The sequence below is a fragment of the Acanthochromis polyacanthus genome, chromosome 7, assembly GCF_021347895.1.
Source record: "Acanthochromis polyacanthus isolate Apoly-LR-REF ecotype Palm Island chromosome 7, KAUST_Apoly_ChrSc, whole genome shotgun sequence".
Lineage (NCBI taxonomy): Eukaryota > Metazoa > Chordata > Actinopteri > Pomacentridae > Acanthochromis > Acanthochromis polyacanthus.
Window position 1 is genome coordinate 10,409,531 of NC_067119.1, and position 18,064 is coordinate 10,427,594.

The 18,064-nt window shown below is 39.8% G+C and overlaps 2 protein-coding genes across 2 annotated transcripts; both read left to right on the plus strand.

Moving 5' to 3' along the window:
* Window positions 1-322: 322 nt before the first annotated feature.
* smc5 (structural maintenance of chromosomes 5) lies at window positions 323-13,771 on the plus strand. Its single transcript, XM_051951151.1, has 24 exons — window positions 323-545; window positions 2,364-2,505; window positions 2,749-2,801; window positions 2,969-3,131; window positions 3,251-3,385; window positions 3,606-3,746; window positions 3,863-4,024; window positions 4,667-4,738; window positions 4,990-5,245; window positions 5,404-5,558; window positions 6,215-6,328; window positions 6,421-6,515; window positions 6,666-6,798; window positions 7,195-7,368; window positions 7,539-7,708; window positions 7,861-7,984; window positions 8,349-8,471; window positions 8,638-8,763; window positions 8,899-8,994; window positions 9,333-9,437; window positions 9,548-9,667; window positions 10,947-11,126; window positions 11,464-11,559; window positions 12,347-13,771. Exons 1-24 carry the CDS (start codon window positions 388-390, stop codon window positions 12,479-12,481), a joined length of 3,228 nt encoding a protein of 1,075 aa, XP_051807111.1. The 5' UTR covers window positions 323-387; the 3' UTR covers window positions 12,482-13,771.
* A 752-nt stretch (window positions 13,772-14,523) lies between these two features.
* LOC127534906 (nuclear factor 7, ovary-like) lies at window positions 14,524-17,037 on the plus strand. Its single transcript, XM_051951283.1, has one exon. The coding sequence runs from the start codon at window positions 14,648-14,650 to the stop codon at window positions 16,079-16,081; it is 1,434 nt and encodes a 477-aa protein (XP_051807243.1). The 5' UTR covers window positions 14,524-14,647; the 3' UTR covers window positions 16,082-17,037.
* The last annotated feature ends 1,027 nt before the right edge of the window (window positions 17,038-18,064 follow it).

An 18,064-nucleotide genomic window follows, 5' to 3' on the forward strand; every position in this document is an offset into this window, starting at 1 on the left:
ACCCTGAACTGGGATAGACTCCAGCCCCCCTGCAACCCTAATGAGGATCAAGTGAATGTTTAGATAACTGATGGTAGCATTATCTATCTATTAAAAATTGTGATTTGACTGTTGTTTTACTTTCAATGCATGTTTGGGATCTTTTGTATATTTTAAATTTTCTTTTTTTTTATTATTTTTGTAAGTTCACAAAAGGGCTGAAAAGTAAGAATCCTCCATAAATTTCTTAGTTTTGTTTTTATCATTAGTGTTGTCTCGCGATAATAAACGCTATCTTGATGCTCGCGTCCGCCACGTGACTGATTTCGTCCAACCAGGTTCAGCTACTAGTTAGCAAAGCGCGCGAACCAAGTGGACCCAGTGAGCGTGCTCGCGGTTCTGGTCGCTATGGCATCGTCCGGCAAGAAGCAGCGGCTCAGTCATAGCAGCAGGAGCTCACAAACCTCCAGAGGGACCATGTCCGCGGCCAGTCAGACCGCTGGGACCGACGGAGAGGAGCGGTTCGTGGAGGGAGCCATACTTCGCATCACCATGAAAAACTTCCTGTAAGTTGCCCCTCCTCAGCTGCTCGTCAACACCGCAGACCAGCGTCTGTCAGCCGAGCAGTCTGTTGTTAGCCACAGTTGCACGGCTAAGCTAGGACGCAAGCTAACGTGTCAGAACTGTATGGCACCGTATCATGATGATTTGACCTTATAAACATAACGAAAGCATATACGCCCTAAAATAAGCTGCTAGACTCCAACTAACTGCTGCAGTGGCTCTAAAATAACTACGACAACATAAACCTACTGTATTCATGCAGAATACAAATCAGTGAATTTAACATCACCTGTCATCACATTTTAAGCGACTAGTTCAAGTCAGGGGTTGAAGTGGGGACCCATTCATGTCTCAAGGTCTTAAGGGAAAACGCCAAATCAGTAATGATCGTATCTATTTCTAGCATATTCTATTTCACAGAGCTTCTGTGATGAGTTTCCAGATTGTCAGGTCCACCCAATTAAAGCTACTGCAGTCAGTTTATATACTAATGTAGCGATTCTGCTCCCATCTATTTAACAACATTAAGCTTTTGTTGAAATTGGCATACAGAAATGCTTTAGTTTTATTTTGCAAGCCGAAGTTTGTGATACTGTTGGCCCATTTTACACTGAGGTGTTTTCAACATGCTGTTTAACCTTTTTTTTTTTTTTTTTTTACAGCAAATGTGCACTGAATAAGCATCTAATATTGCACATGCTATACGAAACATTATTACTTCATTAAGGAAAGCCTCCTAAATGAACACAACTTTGGGAGGTTAGGATCGGCTGCAAGCCGGTTTTTCACTTTAAACCTTCAGCATGATGGAGTCAAGAAGCTTTTAGTAGTACTATCGGGTGAAATGGTCCTCTGTGCTTTGACTCTGTGGCTTGCTTTAAAGACCATCATGGCCTTCAGAGGAGCTACAAAGAAAGCTTGTGTTGTAACAGGACTAATGTAACATGGGATTCTTTTGAAAGATTGTCTTTTTTTGCCCCTTATTATATGGACAATTAAAGAGAGACAGGAAAAAACTGAATAGAAAGAGGGCGAGCAACATGCAGGAACAGGTCCATTATTATTTTGAAATAATAAGTACTACATGTGTTTTTCAACCACATGATCTACAGGAGATTTGAAGTTTAATGAGTTCATGAAAGTTGTAAGTATTTTCCAAACAGAACTTTCCAGATCATAATGTATCATATAAATATAGAGTCAGGTTTATGGTTTCAGAATTATTTTCATGATGTTAGTGGACATGGTTCTTTATTTTAGGCAAGGTAGCCCACCTCTGCCTTAAAACATCTTAAAAACCCTTAAAGAACCTCCCAGGTTAAAATTTCTTCTTTCTTTCTTTTTTAAAAAATGATTAATTATCAAAATGATGCGTACTGAGGACAGTCTCAAAAACATGGATTCACTCCTAGGGTTCACGTCCAACAAATATACGGAGCAGTTCCTGTCAACTTGCAGGATAGAGATTTCTGTATCATTTTTCTTCTTCAGAACTGTTTTCCAACTCGAACGTGTTTGGCTGGACGACTTCTTTATTATAGCTTGTCATTGTTTAGTGCAGAGGAGTTTAACAGCATTTGAGCAGAGTTGTAGGTGAGCTGGTGTGCTTGAGCTGTCACAGAGCGTGGAAGAGTGTAGGAAGAGGCAAGGACTTTATAGCTCTGCATGTTCAAGAGGAAGTGATGCTGTAGATTAAATATTGAGGGCAGAAAGGGATTTTTTTCTGACAATTTTTTTTAGCTTAAATACACAGATGAGTTTGTAGGGATTTAATCAACAACTGGTGAATGTGCATAAATATCTACTTTGTGTTCTTACAGGACCTATGATTACTCTGAGGTGCGTCCTGGACCTAATCTGAACATGATTATTGGAGCCAATGGAACTGGCAAGTCTAGCATTGTGTGTGCCATCTGTCTGGGTCTGGCTGGGAAAACTGCTGTTCTGGGCAGAGGTGACAAGGTAATCAGCAAAAGAACACAGCACTTTTTTGCTGGCTTTTATTTTCCAGAAGACCAGCGAGTAAGCTTAAATGAAGGTTAGCAGATAGGTCAGCATAAAATAGGTGCTATGTTTACAGTTACTTCAATTGTTGACTCTCTTCTTATGTCACATGTAATAGTGTGTCTCATTGAGCTGACAAATACATTAATTGGAATTCAGATTCTGATTATTAAAGTGTTGATTTGTTTTTTTCATTTGTAGGTTGGACTCTATGTCAAACGTGGATGCAGTAAAGGCTATATTGAGATTGAACTGTAAGTTATGCAAAATACACTGCACACACTGTCACTTTACCAATACAAACTTATGAGATGCATATTTGTGATGCATGTTTTTAAAAGTTCCTGATACTCATGTTTAGAAATTAACTATTAACTCTGATTTAAGAAAAAAGTTATAATCAAACTCTTTGTGATTTAAGGTACAAGAGTGGTGGCAATGTAGTGATAAACAGAGAGATCCATCAGGAGAACAATCAGTCACTGTGGATGCTGAATTGGAAACACTGCAACCAAAAAACGGTAGAAGAGGAGGTCAAGGCTCTGCGTATCCAAGTCAGCAACCTCTGCCAGTTTCTCCCTCAGGTGTGTTTGTGTTACTGCAATAGAATTCTGCAGATACAGAGTGGTCGCTGTTCAAATATGCTTTGGAGTTCTCACCGTTTCCCTTCTCTCTGTTGATGTGGTTCTGTTTTTCCGTGCAGGAGAAAGTGGGCGAGTTTGCAAAGATGTCCAAAGTTGAGTTGCTGGAGGCGACTGAGAAATCAGTGGGTCCACCAGAGATGTACGAGTACCACTGCGAGCTGAAAAACTTCCGCAACAAGGAAAGAGAACTGGAGGTGACATTCAGTTTCTGTGTACAGCAGTTTACACAAGTTGCTGCTTGTACCGGTTTCTTATTTTGCCTTTGATCTCTGGCATTTAAAAACAGTAAAAACAGTTTGTGGAAAAATTATGTGAACGCATGTTTTTTCACGTCACTTAAAAGGTGTAAAGGCATATTTGTCTGAGGGTTTTTAGATTTTTTTTAACCATTGTTGCTGCTTTGCCTCTGTGTAGAACGTTGTGAAGGAGAAGGCAAGCTTCCTGGAGAAGACCAAGCAGAGGAATGAGAGGAACAAGCATGATGTTAATCGCTACTATGAAAGGAAGAGACATCTGGATGTGATTGAGTTGCTTGATAAGAAGAAACCATGGGTGGTGAGTGGTCAGGATTAAACCATGTGTGCAAGAGAGAAGCAGTCATATTATGCAGTCATAGAAAAGGTGATTTTTATTTTTGACAGCTTGCTATTTCTTCTTCCCTGTGACACCAGGAGTATGAAACCACCCGCAAGGAGCTTGAAGGCGTGAAGAAGGAGCGTGAAGAGGCCAAAAGACAGCTTTCTGCCCTGAAGCAGGCTCATGCACCCATGCTGAGGAAAATCCAGCTGATTGAGAACCAGCTGCAGCCCACAGAGGCACAAATAAAAACAAAGGTGACAAAGCTAAAGTTATTGTTGTCTAATAGGTCTACAATGTGACATTTGTGCCTTACAGAACCTGTAGTCTGCTTTTTGGGTTTCCCCCTATGATGTGTTATCATTTTTTGTTCATGGAAGCAGTCTGCAAACTTATAAAACTCAAAATCCACAGCAAAGGACTCATTCTCTCCCACAGAAGACACTGCTCCTTAGCGGCCTGACATGCCTCATATGAAATCCAGGCTATTCTATTCTACCAGCTAGTTTGTCATTCTGTTGTAGAAAGAGCAGCTGTCTCGCAGTTGCCCTTATTTCCTTTCTAGAACCTGCGAGGGCTACATCTCTTTGCTTCTACTCATAGATTTGAGGTTACCATACATACCAATGTTACCTCGCTGCAACCTGTGAAAGAACTTCATATTGGCTCGTTAAAGAATCCATTTATCAATTTGTCATTTTTGAAGTATGACTTTTTGACAGGAGAGACGGTGCATAATAACTTTATTGGTGAATACGGAACTATTTAAGTACAAACCTTTAGAATGTCATTAAGGATAGAGAGGCTCCACGTTTAGAGCATGTTTTTGACAGCAGAATGAATACGTCTGAAGTCTGTGATATTATCAGGATGATTAAAATGAGGTTGGTGTTTTTCAGACTGCTGCCATCAAAGACGCCTCTCTGAAGTGCAAACAGAAACAAGATCAGTTGGATCGAAAACACAAAGAGGTGAGGCTGAGTGGGAGGAAAAAGCCCTGCTGCCGTCATAGTTGATAATTCATCATCTACTATGTGCATATTCCTGTTTTGCATTAAATACATTTGAATTATGCCGTATGAATCTGTATCTTTTGTTTTATTTGTGATGCAATTATATTTTATATAGCTGCTATTGTTTCCTGTCCATCTAACCTTTATCACAGCATAACAACAGCTTTATTTCAGAGCTAATGAGAGCTCTACCCTTCTCTTCTCCACAGATTGAAGATATTAAACAAACGCTCAAGCTGAAGCAGATGGAGGAGGAGGACCACCAGAAGCGAATCAGTAACACCAAGCGAATCATCGAAGACTTGAAGGCAGAGCTTGCCAAAGTTGGCGACCAACCAGACGTGACCCCACGCATCAATGCCGTCAACATGGAGCTGAGGCATATCCAGGAAGACAGAGCCAAGATCGAAGGAGACAAGGCTGACCTGCGCAGGGAGAAGGACCATCTCATTGCAGAGTCCAAAAGTGAGTTTCCCCACATTACGCGTTTCCAAAAACAAAGATCTACTGTTTTGCCACATTTACATTTGACTGTTTTCACTGTTGAAGACCACCTGATAGATTAATTGAGAGGCCTCAGTCTGTGGTTCACATAGATTATGTTTATTTATGTCTATTGCCAGGTTTGGAGAGGAAGCTCAGAGACATGAACAACATGATGAATGCCAAAGAGGAGAAGCTGCGAGGACGCCACAAGGACACGCATGCTGCCCTCCAGTGGCTCAGGAAAAACAAACAAGTATTTGTTGGAAATGTCCATGAGCCGATGATGCTGGTGGTGAGTTCCAGTAAACCATGAAGACAGAACTTTACTTCAACCCATAACTGTAGCATTTATAAGCTGTGCATGGATAATCAATGCATGGCACATTAGAAATGGTAATACCTTGATTTGTGTAACACCATATGAAAATATTTAAGGCATGCTTTACAATAAAACAAATGTCAAATTTAAAAAATAATGAAACAAAATCTACAAATAAATAAGATTGCAAACATGCAGCACAAACAAAATAAAACAGTTATGTCAAGACAACATTTTTATATTGCGTATCTAAAACAGCTGCTGCTAAAGTGTCCTCCAGTAAAAAGGCTAGTGATTAGGAAAGTAAACATTACAGTTAAGATCCTATGCCTTTATTTAAGGCGTGATTTATACCTGAGTTATTTACATGTTGGAAATTTTAAAAAAAATGGATACAAAGCAACCATTTTACCAGAGTGTAACTAGTTATGGAGAATAGCCCCACAATGAGCACATTTCCGGATAGCAGGATGCCTGAAAAAGAATTCCAGTTGGTTTTCTTGACTTTTCGGCTTTTGTGTTTTGTCTGCAAATCTTTACAAAATGCCCGAAAAAATATTCAGGAAGCGTTTTATGTGTTTTAATGTTGGTTGTGGAGTGCTAATACTAATTCTGTCTTTATTCCTCAGATCAATGTGAGGGATCCTAAATTTGCTAAGTATGTGGAGAACCACATCTCATTCCACGACCTTCGGGCATTTGTCTTCCAGAGGAAAGACGACATGGAGAAGTTCATGACCGAGGTAAGTTTGCTGCATGCTATGATTTTTTTCAAACTCAATATATGTTTTCCCTCACGAAGACGAACTGGAGGTTGGTCTTTTCTGACTCTCAGGTCCGTGACAAGATGAACTTGAAAGTGAACTCCATTTGTGCTCCGGACCTGTCGTGTTCTAAGCGAACACCTTCCCGAAATATCGAGTCCCTGAGGTAAGAAAAATGTCAGATTAATTGATCTGTAATCACTGACACATTCAGTTCTATCTATATTCATATATTTTTGCAGTCTAATCTTCATCTATAATGTTGCCGTTTTGTTATTATGTTTTATCTGTACTTGGTCTTACCTTTTATTTGCAGGCGTTTTGGGTTCTTTACTTACCTCCGTGAGATGTTTGATGCCCCTGATGAGGTGATGAGTTACCTCTGTCACCAGTACAAGGTGCACGATGTCCCGGTGGGCAATGACCAAACCAAAGCCATGATTAAAACAGTACGTGCCTCTTCTGAAAATATTAACTCTTCTGTGGTGATAGATAGTCGTGGTAAGGGTTGTAAATGGACATTACCATTGCTATAAAAATTATATAATGTTACATATTCAGATATGTCAGTAAATTACGTTATTTGATTTTATGTCAAATTGGTAAATTGTCTCCTGACTGTCTATACATAGAGTGAGTTAAATCTCACTGCTGTATATTTTTCTCCTGAAGTTTCTCGCTGAATCACTGGAGTAAAGTGAAATCATAATTGTAACCGTCTTGGAGTTCTTTGTGTTGTATTTACTCTCAGATGTACGCCGCTTTGGATAGTGACGTACATCTGATTGAAACTGGATTGAAATGGATATCTGTGACCTTCATCTTTATGTCTTTTGTTCTCTCAGGTGATTGAGGAGCCCTATCTGAAGGTGTTATTTACAACGGAGGAGAGATACACCGTGAAAAGATCCTTTTACTCAAATCAGATTAGTACCAGTAACTCTGCAGTGCACTCCTCGCAGTACCTCACCATCACTGTGGATGCTGAAGAGAAACGGCAGCTGGAGCAGCAGATGAAGGTGAGAAACTGACATAGAAGTTGTAAGCGCGACCCAAACCTTTTACTTCGTTAGTGTTTGATCAGTTTTCCTTTAAATGTGCTGTACCCTGAGACTTTTCACTGTTACATTGTTATTGTTTAGACTTTAACTGAGGCCAGAGTTTGATTGTTAACCTCTGTTGTGACCAGGCCTGTCAGTTAAAGCTACGAGAAATTGATGAACGGATGAAGGCCCTGCAGAAGGAAACGGCCGCACTCGATCGGCGTGACAATGAACTGTTGGCAGAGAAGAAGCAACTCTCTGAACTGAAGGGTAAAAAGAGACAACTGGAGCAAAAAATCAGCACCAAACAGGACAGGTAAGGCTGCCTTGAGAGGTCATAGGCAACTAACATGCACATTTTATTGTTCCTCTGGATCAAGATGTTTTACAAATGTCTTCACTAGCAGATCAAGTCTGTAAAGAGACATTAGTTGCAAACTTTAAAAACTGATCTCTTTGCCGTTTCAGTCTGAAGCAGATGGAGCACAATGTTATTGACCTGAAGAAGGTCGAAGAGGAAACTAAAGAGAAAATTGCAGCCGTCAATTCCCAGAAGGTGACCATAGTCACTGAGTTCATGGCCCAAATGAAGGTATGAATCAACTTATAACCGAGAACCTGGTGCGGCTGCATTGTATTTGTTATCTGTAGAAGGTTGACATTAACATTTTGGATATTGTCCAATGTTCTCTTGTGTTTCTCTACACCGACGTTTCTGTCTGTTCCTGTATTTATTGCATCTCAGCTCTGTTTTCTGGCAAATATTGTCACACATTTAACCCTCTGAACCTCTAGTGGTTCCCAGGCCATTTCTGATATTTTGTCAGGAGCTTTTTAGAGATGCAACCTTTTCCTTTGTTTTATTCTCTTCGTGAATTTTCTCTGCCTTTTTTTTAAAAAAAAAAAAAACCTTTGAATCTTTGTATCCTGTTTTCTTTTGTCTCCATCACTTACAGCTAAGAGCAAAGCTGACCATGGAGAAAGTCTATCTGGCTTTGGAGACGGTGGGACTGACAGCAGAGAAGACAAAGCTGGAGAATGACTGTAGAGAGCGTGCCTCTGAACTGAAGACCACTGATGTAAATATTTCACACACATCCATGTACAGTGTACAGTTGATGGCTTCAAAGCCCTCACACCACTAATCATCCTCCTGCTGCAGTGCTCATGGTGTGCTTTCATGCATTTCATCTTCTCCACATTCTGTATCGCTGCTCTGTGTTAACTTTCCATGTGTTTTTGCAGCAAAAATGCAGCCGACTGGAGCACAGGAAAGTCCAGCTGACAGAACAGTGCAAAGGCTTGTTGAAGAGAGCGCAGGCCACCTGTAGGATGCAACCTGATCAGTCATTACCTGAAGACCTGCGCAATGTTAGTGTTTATCACAACGTTATTATCTGAACGAGTGAAGCAAGCCTAAAGAACATTGTTATTGTCTAACAGCTGATGTGGAAGCCTTTTATAGTATGAAATAGTAATATTAATTTATGGTTCTTGTTTCTGCAGGCTTTCAGCAAGCTGCCCGACACGTTGGATGAGATCGAGGCCATGCTGAATGAGGAGCGGTCCAGAGCCGAGTGCTTCACTGGCCTCAGTGAAAATGTGAGCACGCATAGCAATCAGAGTTTAATGTTTAAATCAAAGTCAGGACTTAACTCTTAGAAATCAGATGCATTTTGAACCAGCTTTCTCCAGAATCATGTGGAACTGGCCTGGAAATGTCAAATAAAAATACTACTTTTTATTGCTGGAACTGGAAATGCCTTCAAAAATCAAGTGAAGTGACACTTCATATATAAAAATATAATCTGGAAACTACCTTCTATTCTCTACAGGGCAGTGTGATCAGACCTTTGATAATTACTATTTCCAATAAATGCCGAACAACTCATTTAGCTTTCTTCAGAACATAAATATTTGTTGTGTTGCCATCCTTTAAGGTTGTTGACGAGTACAACAGGAGAGAGCAGGAGATCAAACATCTGGAGAAAGAGCTGGAAGAGAAGAGCAACGCCCTGAACGCCTACAGACAGAACATATCAGAGGTGTGTGTTCATGTTACTGCTTTGGTTCCACTCAGATTTTTTTTCATGTTTATTTATTTTTTGTTCAGTGATATGTTCCAGGATGACATTATTCATGATGTGTGTCCCAGGCTAAGGAGCGCTGGCTGAATCCTCTGAAGCAGCTGGTTGAACAGATAAACGACAAGTTCAGTGATTTCTTTCGCTCCATGCAGTGTGCAGGAGAGGTTGATCTGCACTCAGAGAATGAGGTAATGTAGACACACTGGTATCTCAGGGTTAAAAGGGGATTTCAGCAGTTGTTTCTGTTATTCACTAAGCTGACTTAAATAGATTTGATAAGAATTAACCCTTGACTGCTGACGTCCCACTTTAAAGCTGTGTGACAGTGAGTGAAATACTCATATCCAACATGCCATTTTTTAAAATAAAATTCCGTCAAATAATATTTACTCTGTTTTTCACATTTCTCATTTATTCAGTAAAACTGTGATGTAAGTATCTGAATCCTAGAACCTTCTGGGGGCTTTGAAAGGCTTATTATCCTTAATCACATCACTAAAACTACACCATTTACAGCCAGAAACTGTAAAAACAGAACAAATCGGTCAGTCTTTTGTCTATAATGTGCCATCGGTATGAAAACTTCACCAAATCGAAGCTTAAAATTGTGACCAGATCACGTCTCCATTATATTTTTTTGCCAATAGTGAACTGTTTTCATTGGTTGCAACTAACGGTCACATAACAAAAATTCAGGGACTTTGTGTCTGAAATTCAGTGACTTCCCACAGCTTTTGATTGCTCATTAAGAATAATTTTCTCTTCTCTCACGTCTTCATATGGTCTGTAAGGGTGGCATCTATATGTTTACATTCGTTATATGTCAGCATATCTTGCAAACATGGACTGTAGATATACATAGAACCAGCTAAAGCTAATCATTTGTCTCTTTGAAGCAATCGCTCAACCAGGCTGTGTTCACACAAAGCTGATAGAAGGCAAATTTGGCAAAAAAAAATTAAATCAAAGTGCTTAAATATTTACAGTATGCAGTGTTGTCATTTTCCAGTATTATTTACACCTGTGGACAACAATGTTCTATATGTTGTTTCATGTTAATTCCCAAAAGACATTTTTGAGTCCTCTCTACTTGTATTCACAGTTGTGCTGTTTCCATAGAGGTACTGGACTTTATATTGCAGTGAATAATGAGCCCACAGTGAGTAAAAATGCAATAGGAGAAAGGAAAAACACCCAGCAACTGCTTGGGGTTTTAGGAGGTTAAAATAAGATCTGACAGTCTAAACAGTGCTTTGATGTACAACCTGCATGTGAATGGTGAACCTCCCCAGTTGATCTGAGAGTGAGGAAGACATTTTTATTCAAATATAGAATCTGACATTTACATTCCAGGTCATTCAATCACTGTTGTTGATGGCTAGAATGCTGACCTTTCTCTTATGGGCATTGTTTTTGGTGTGGGTTGATTAGATTTTAATTATTAACCCTGCCGTCTTTGCACTGCAGGAGGAGTATGATAAGTATGGGATCCGCATCCGGGTGAAGTTCCACAGCAGCACTCAGCTCCACGAGTTGACGGCTCACCATCAGAGCGGAGGAGAGCGCAGCGTCTCCACCATGCTGTACCTCATGGCCTTACAGGAGCTCAACCGGTGTCCTTTCAGAGTGGTGGACGAGATCAATCAGGTAGCTAACCCACAGTCACAGCAGTCGAAGTGCCTCAGACCTCTCTTCTTTTTGCTGTGTTTCATATTTGTTTATTTTGTCATTTATTGTCTCTTCACTTGTTAGCAAATAAGCACATTTTTCTATTTTCTCACTGATCTTTGAGGGATCAAACCACTCACCAGACAGATTTAAAGGATCAGCGTTTGTGTTCCTGTCTTCAAGGATTTTAACTTTTGTGTAAAGAATGTTTCGGTCTTTTAAATGTTTATGTATTCAGACATTCGCATACCGATAGGCATTAATCCAGCTGCAGTCATCCCTCTGCTTACATGGATGTGTCTGTCGTGTTGTGCAGGGAATGGATCCTGTAAATGAAAGAAGAGTCTTTGACATCGTGGTCCGCACCGCCTGCAAAGAAACAACATCCCAGTACTTCTTCATCACACCAAAAGTGAGTGCTTTTACCTGAGACTGTCAACTCTCACCATGTCTGGCAGCAGGCAGCTGTTTAAATAGAAAAAATGCCACTGAACAGTAACCGATCGGCGCCAAATGGCCGACAGATGCAGTTACCAACTCCTGGTGAACGTGTGTAGTAGACCAAAAACAGAGCTCTGACTACAGTGACTTGGCTTACATTCATCAGATAGCCAAAAAATAAGAGACTCCAATGCATGGTAATGTTGCTCTGTAACTGGTAGATGTTTAACTGAGTAACTCTTTGTAGCAGGTTCTTTTGTGTTTACAGCCTGTCAGCGTGGGCCTGAAGTGACAAAAAATAATTTATATTTTAAAGTGTTTTTAAGTAAGTCTATGGATGCATTCCAGTACCCATTCTGCTATAGTGTATTGAATACCAGAAGAAGAATTGGTGTTCCTAGTACATGATAGGTCAAATACAGTTTGCCAAAAACAACTGAATGTTCAACTACATCTAGTCAGATTTGCCACTGTGCAAGTTCTGCATGTTTTTCTGGCTAATTTGATCCACAATCCTCTGCACAGTTACATGACAGATGTAAGTCATCTCACTCAACAGACTACAGCAGTCAGAGTTTACAGCATCATTTTATAATGAGGTTTTGTGCCCCAACTACATGAATCAGGAAACAACATGTACTTTGTAAGAGAGCTGTTTAAAGTATACAACAAGGAACACAGCTTGTGTATCTGCTGTGTTTGTGTACACACCGGTCTGTATTTTCCTGAACTTCCTCTCTTGCTGTTTTTGTCTTCAGCTGCTGCAAAACCTTGAGTACGCCGAGAAGATGACGGTTCTCTGTGTCAACAACGGCCCTCACACGCTTTCCCCCAGCGAATGGGACGAGAAGGCTTTCATCAGACGCTGTCTCCAAAGAAAAGCCAGGGCATGAATTCACAGAGCCGACTTGATGTTCGTCAGCTCGCTTGGTTTCCAGATCAAAAGTTCAAAAAGTTCAACTGATATTTATAATTTAGGTTCAAATAACTGTCTTCATATATTCATTCTGAACTTTTCACGGTTTTAAGGATGGACGTTATGTAAAACAAGTTTATTGAAAACAGAACTGTATTTGTTTCATTTGCACATTTTCTTAGTTTTGTCTGTTTCAGTAACAATATGTTCTTGTTTATATATTTGAATAAAATATTTTGCTGTTTCTGTATCAAAGGAGTTTAATATTCACTTTAAAAAAAACATAAGTGCTCCTCAAAGCACTGAAAGAACTCATTTATTTTGCTTAATAATGACTGAGCTGTAATTGTGCTCTCTGCTGTATCTCCTGTTTAAAAACTTGCGTGAAGGAATACTGGCTTGGTTCGTCTTTGAGACAAACCTCACTACAGAAAGACACATTTCTCTGAGATTTAGCTTCCATCAGAATTTGCATGAGAAATGTTGCTGACGTGAGTTTCGATTAGGCCCCACTCCGACTGGTCCTATGAGAAACCAGTGCTTGTAAAGGTTTCAGAGATACATATTGAATATGCACAAACCGGCGGTGGGGGAATGGATATGCTGTCTTGGCTGCCGTCTGAATGAAAGTGGTATGTTACGAATTCGCGACAATGGGCATCAAAGGACTAATCCCGGCTGCTTCAATCTCGGCTACAAACCGCCTCAATTCACGCTGAAGGTCACGTCCTGAACAAGCCAATTGCGTCACATCGTCTGCAAAAACAAAGATGCTCTCAAACCAGAATGCAACAACCGGGGATGGAGACAAGGAGCAACACTGGTGGAGTCCACCACCCACCAGACTCTTGGACTGCAGCATCATCTGTCCATTGTGTTGTTTTAAGCTGCTGCTGTGTTTTATGATCTGTCAGATGAACAGATCAGTGTTCATGCAACTCACAGTGTTTCATCCAGTATATGCTGTACATGTTATGACTGAGTGTCTATTTTCCGCCTGTGTGTGTCTTTTATGCATCACAGGGTCAAAAAAGACTCACAAGGACACACCTGTACATCGACTCTTCAAAATGTTGTGCAGTGTGTTGTACTGCACAGGTGCATGCTTGTGCTACTTTCTCTGCTACTTTTTTTGACACATTTGAGATTTTTACGTGTATAAATTGTAGTATTTGTTACAATTACATTATTTCACATCAGAATTTGGCTACAAAATGCTGAAAATGAATCACTTCAAACTGTACAAATAATATATATTTACTTTATAGTGTTGTTTAATCTTGTCAGTGTTTGTGCATCTGTTACTTGCTGAAACAAGTTGTTCAGTGTAATTTTATCCAGATTCAGTCTTTATAAAGATGAGTCACTGGATGTTTCTGGTCAAACTATCAAACAGCTGCAAAACTACATTTTGTAAAAACTCTTCATGTAAGTATCTTGCGTTGTTAACATGTTTTTTTTTTAAACTGCTGAGTGAATGAATCAACAAATCAGAATCAGAAATTGGTCATGAGAAGTGGTCACATAAAATAGATAAAAAGGTTAAACAACATTAGAAAAGTGAGAGTTGAACTGAAAACTTTTAGTGAATCAAACCATTTAATGAAACAGTAAAGAAGCACATTGATACTAACACGTTGGAAGAACATGTTTCCTGTTCAGGTTGGTGAAGAAAAGAAAGCTGTAAAACTGGTTTACTGTGAGCTTTGACACAGTCAGAAATATTCACTCATCACTGCAGGACAAAAGCACAAACCTCCCTTTTTGAAAATGTTTTTATTTTATATTTTATTGTTATTGCTGACCTGTATGAAGTGCATACTTTGTGAAGTACAAAAGAAACACCAGAGATTAAAATAAATAAAATGAGTAGAATGCAGCACATGACTGAACAGGAAATAGTGCTGCATTAAAAGTTCAATATTTACATTTGGAAGACTCATAGCACCATCTACTGGGGTCAAAACTACATGACTGGAAATAATTCAACCGACACTGATGTTGAAGTGAAAGTAAAGTTTGACTTTGTTGGAAGGAGGTGAGACGCCATTACAGGGAGTGACAGCTCTGAGAGAAAACACATATTTGGAGGATTTTAAGTGAAGAGACTGTAAACTAGTGAGTCCTGCTGTTAAAACCTGAGATGGCTGAGAGAGCTGCTGTTCTTGAAAGTTTCCTGAGTTGCCACGTGTGTTCAGAGACTTTCAGAGATCCTGTATCTCTGAGCTGCAACCACAGTTTCTGTTCAAGCTGCCTGAAGAAATTCTGGGAACAAACTAAAAACAAAAACTGTCCGATTTGTAAAAGAAAATCATCTAAAGACGTTCCTGGCATAAACTTTGGACTGAAGGAACTGGCTGATTCCTTTGCTGGAAGACAGAAAATTGGATCATCTGAGACAGAAAAAGTAAAGAAGAAAGTGGAGGTGGTGTGCAGTAAACATCCAGAAGAACCTAAATTGTTCTGTAAAGATGAAGATAGAGCTATTTGTCCTGTCTGTGAGTTTTCTCTCCACCAGAATCACAAAGTGGTTCCTATAGAACAAGCAGTCAGTGACCTGAAGGACCAGCTGAAATCTGAATTAAAGTCTCTGCAGGACAAGAGGGACAAATACAAACAAGTGGACAAAATGTACAACGATGTGATTCAACACTCCAAGAAGCAGCTGTTGTCCACAGAGAGGCAGATCAGAGCAGAGTTCAACAAGCTCCACCAGTTCCTGAAAGAGGAAGAGGAGTCCAGACTGGCAGCTCTGAGGGAGGAAGAGGAGCACAAGGGGAAGACTATCAGCAGAGAGATGAAGAGGATTCAGGAGCACATCTCCTCTCTGTCAGACAGCATCTCTGCTGTTGAAGAAGAGCTGCACAAACACAAGGTGGCGTTCCTCAGCACTTATAAAGACACTCAGACCAGAGCCAGAGCCCAGAGCTCACTGTCAGATCCACAGCTGCTCTCAGGAGCACTGATAGATGTGGCCAAACACCTGGGAAACCTGTCCTTCAGAGTGTGGGAGAAGATGAAGGACAAGGTCCACTTCAGTCCTGTCATTCTGGACCCAAACACTGCATACCCCTGTCTCTATCTGTCTGATGATCTGACCAGTGTGAAACGTGGAGACACAAAGCAGCAACTTCCTGATAATCCAGAGAGAAACACCAAGTATACCACTGTTCTGGGCTCTGAGGGCTTCAGTTCAGGGAAACACAGCTGGGATGTGGAGGTAGGAGATCATCCTCGCTGGACTGTGGGTTTGGCTAAAGAGTCAGTTGACAGGAAGGGAGAGTGTAATGCTTCACCAAAATATGGAATGTGGTGTTTACTGTATGGTGATGGAAAAAATAAATACACTAATGGTGTTGGTCAGGCTGTCATAGTGAAGAAGAGTCTCCAGAGGATCAGAGTCCAGCTGGACTATGACAGGGGGGAGGTGTCCTTCTATGACTCTGAAGACATGACTCACATCTACACTCACAGAGACACTTTCACTGAGAAACTCTTCCCATATTTCAGTGTTGGACAGTCTGATGATGCAAAAACTACTGATATCAAAATCTGTCACTCTGAGATTTCTCTGTGATGATCAGGAAAGTTAGTTAATTGTCCAAACTCTCATCTTAAAATCATCAAAATAATTCCAGGTTTATTTCTCTCTTAACTCATCGTCACACTTTACAGTCAAACCTTCATTCTTGATCTTCAGATTTTTCATTCTGTCTTTAAAACACATTTGATGTCACTTCATAGTTTTTATCACTGTGTCTGACTTGTGAAATCTGTGAAACAACCAAAATGATTTTCATCAACAACACTGTTAAAAGCTGTTAAAAAGTGCTGAAACTACATTTTCTATCCTTTGAATTCAGTGTGTTTAAATAAGATGAGAAGAAGCAGATTAAACAAGAGATCATTTAGTGAAGTCAAAGATCCACTAAACACTGAAACTGGATGACATCATCAGTTTAAAGGTGGAAAATGTTGAAATGTGTACAAAGTGAGGCTGATTATTTCAATGTAGATGATTATCCTGGTTAGCAGCATCTGGACTCATCAGCTGGATCAAATACTTTGTTTCTGCTTCTTTGACTTTTTTCTTTTATTGTCATCACTCATGTTTTTACTTTGTGATATTTCTTCATTTGTTGTTGACTTATTTTAGTCTTGAAAATGTTTTCATGTGATTTTTTTACACTTGAGAACTGATTTGTTGTTGAGCGTCACACAAGTTGTTAATCCAACTGTCTCTGCTTGTGTCTGAAATGAATGATGGAAAGTCGAATTGCTTTCATTTCTTGTTTTAAAGGATTTACTTCTTTTCTTCAGTGACAATTTATTCAAGATGGAAACTCCTGTTTTTATAATCCTCTGACTTTAGATGGAATTCTCCAGAATATTTTCTCCTGTTGTTCAATAAATCCTCTGATGGTATTGTAATCTGACTGTTGCTGCTTTATTGGACTTTAACTCATGTGTTGAGTGTGTGCAGTCAGTTGTGTCACTTCTTAGAAGAACATTAATCCACATGAAACTGAGTCACATCAGCAGGAGAGGAATTTACAAATCAAAGATGTTCATGATCCTGATTATCAGCGAGGAATTTTGCAGCACTTTTGATGGATTCTGTTTGATATAATTTGTAATGAAAACATTGTAATTATCTTCAAAGAAGATGTAGTTTATGACACTGTTTCCAATTTTGTGAAATTTTTACATCTTAAAAAATGATATTAAAATAAACAAAGAAAAAAAGCATAGAATACAATCATATGACCAATTTTCTGAAATGAAAAAATGGATCTTTCATCCTTACATACAAATGTTTTGTCAAATGTTAAAGTGAAACTGATTCATTTCATCTTTTACAGACAAAATGCTCACATCTGCATAAAGTCATCAACTGTTCACTTTACATTCAGTCTGTGATGGTAGAAAAGTGTTTTTCTTCCTGTCAACACCACAAGATGGAGACAGAGATTTCTTCACAGTCTGCTCATTTACATCACTGAATATTTTCATTCCTCTTTCTGATTCCTGTAGCGTACTGAGGAGCACAACAACAAGTCATTAGCAGACACATTCCAAAGCAACACTCACAGAATCCACAGAGCTTTTCTGTCAATTTGGTCCCAGACCATCTGAGAAAACAGCAAAGCTAAAACCTTCATCCAAAGCAAACATCTGCATATGGGATGTTTACTGCAGAACCATTGTGTACGGCCCTTTTGGAGACAACAGGATGTAACTGTGAGGAGAACCACACCTCCTGACCTTCTTCTCCTCCTGACATCCACACCTTTCTACACAACAATAACATGATATTAAAGGCATTAGAGGAGATTTAATTTCCTACGACTTTGAACGCAGCATGCGCACATACAACCTCTCCCTCACCCCCCTCTAACCTCCCCCCTCTTAACATTTACAAAGAAACGCCCCCTCCAGAAACTTGCGTAGGACTCGTGAAGTTGTCTTTTACGGCTGGGTCCCCCTGGATCTTTATCTGCCATTATGTAAAAAAAGATGAGCAAAACAAGTCGCCAGCTAGCTACGAAGCTATACCAAA

Coding starts and splice junctions, on each gene's coding strand:
- smc5 (XM_051951151.1), top strand. CDS start 388: ATGGCATCGTCCGGCAAGAAGCAGCGGCTCAGTCATAGCAGCAGGAGC. Junction 2,506..2,748: donor TTCTGGGCAGAGGTGACAAG/GTAATCAGCAAA, acceptor TTTCATTTGTAG/GTTGGACTCTATGTCAAACG. Junction 3,386..3,605: donor ACAAGGAAAGAGAACTGGAG/GTGACATTCAGT, acceptor GCCTCTGTGTAG/AACGTTGTGAAGGAGAAGGC.
- LOC127534906 (XM_051951283.1), top strand. CDS start 14,648: ATGGCTGAGAGAGCTGCTGTTCTTGAAAGTTTCCTGAGTTGCCACGTG.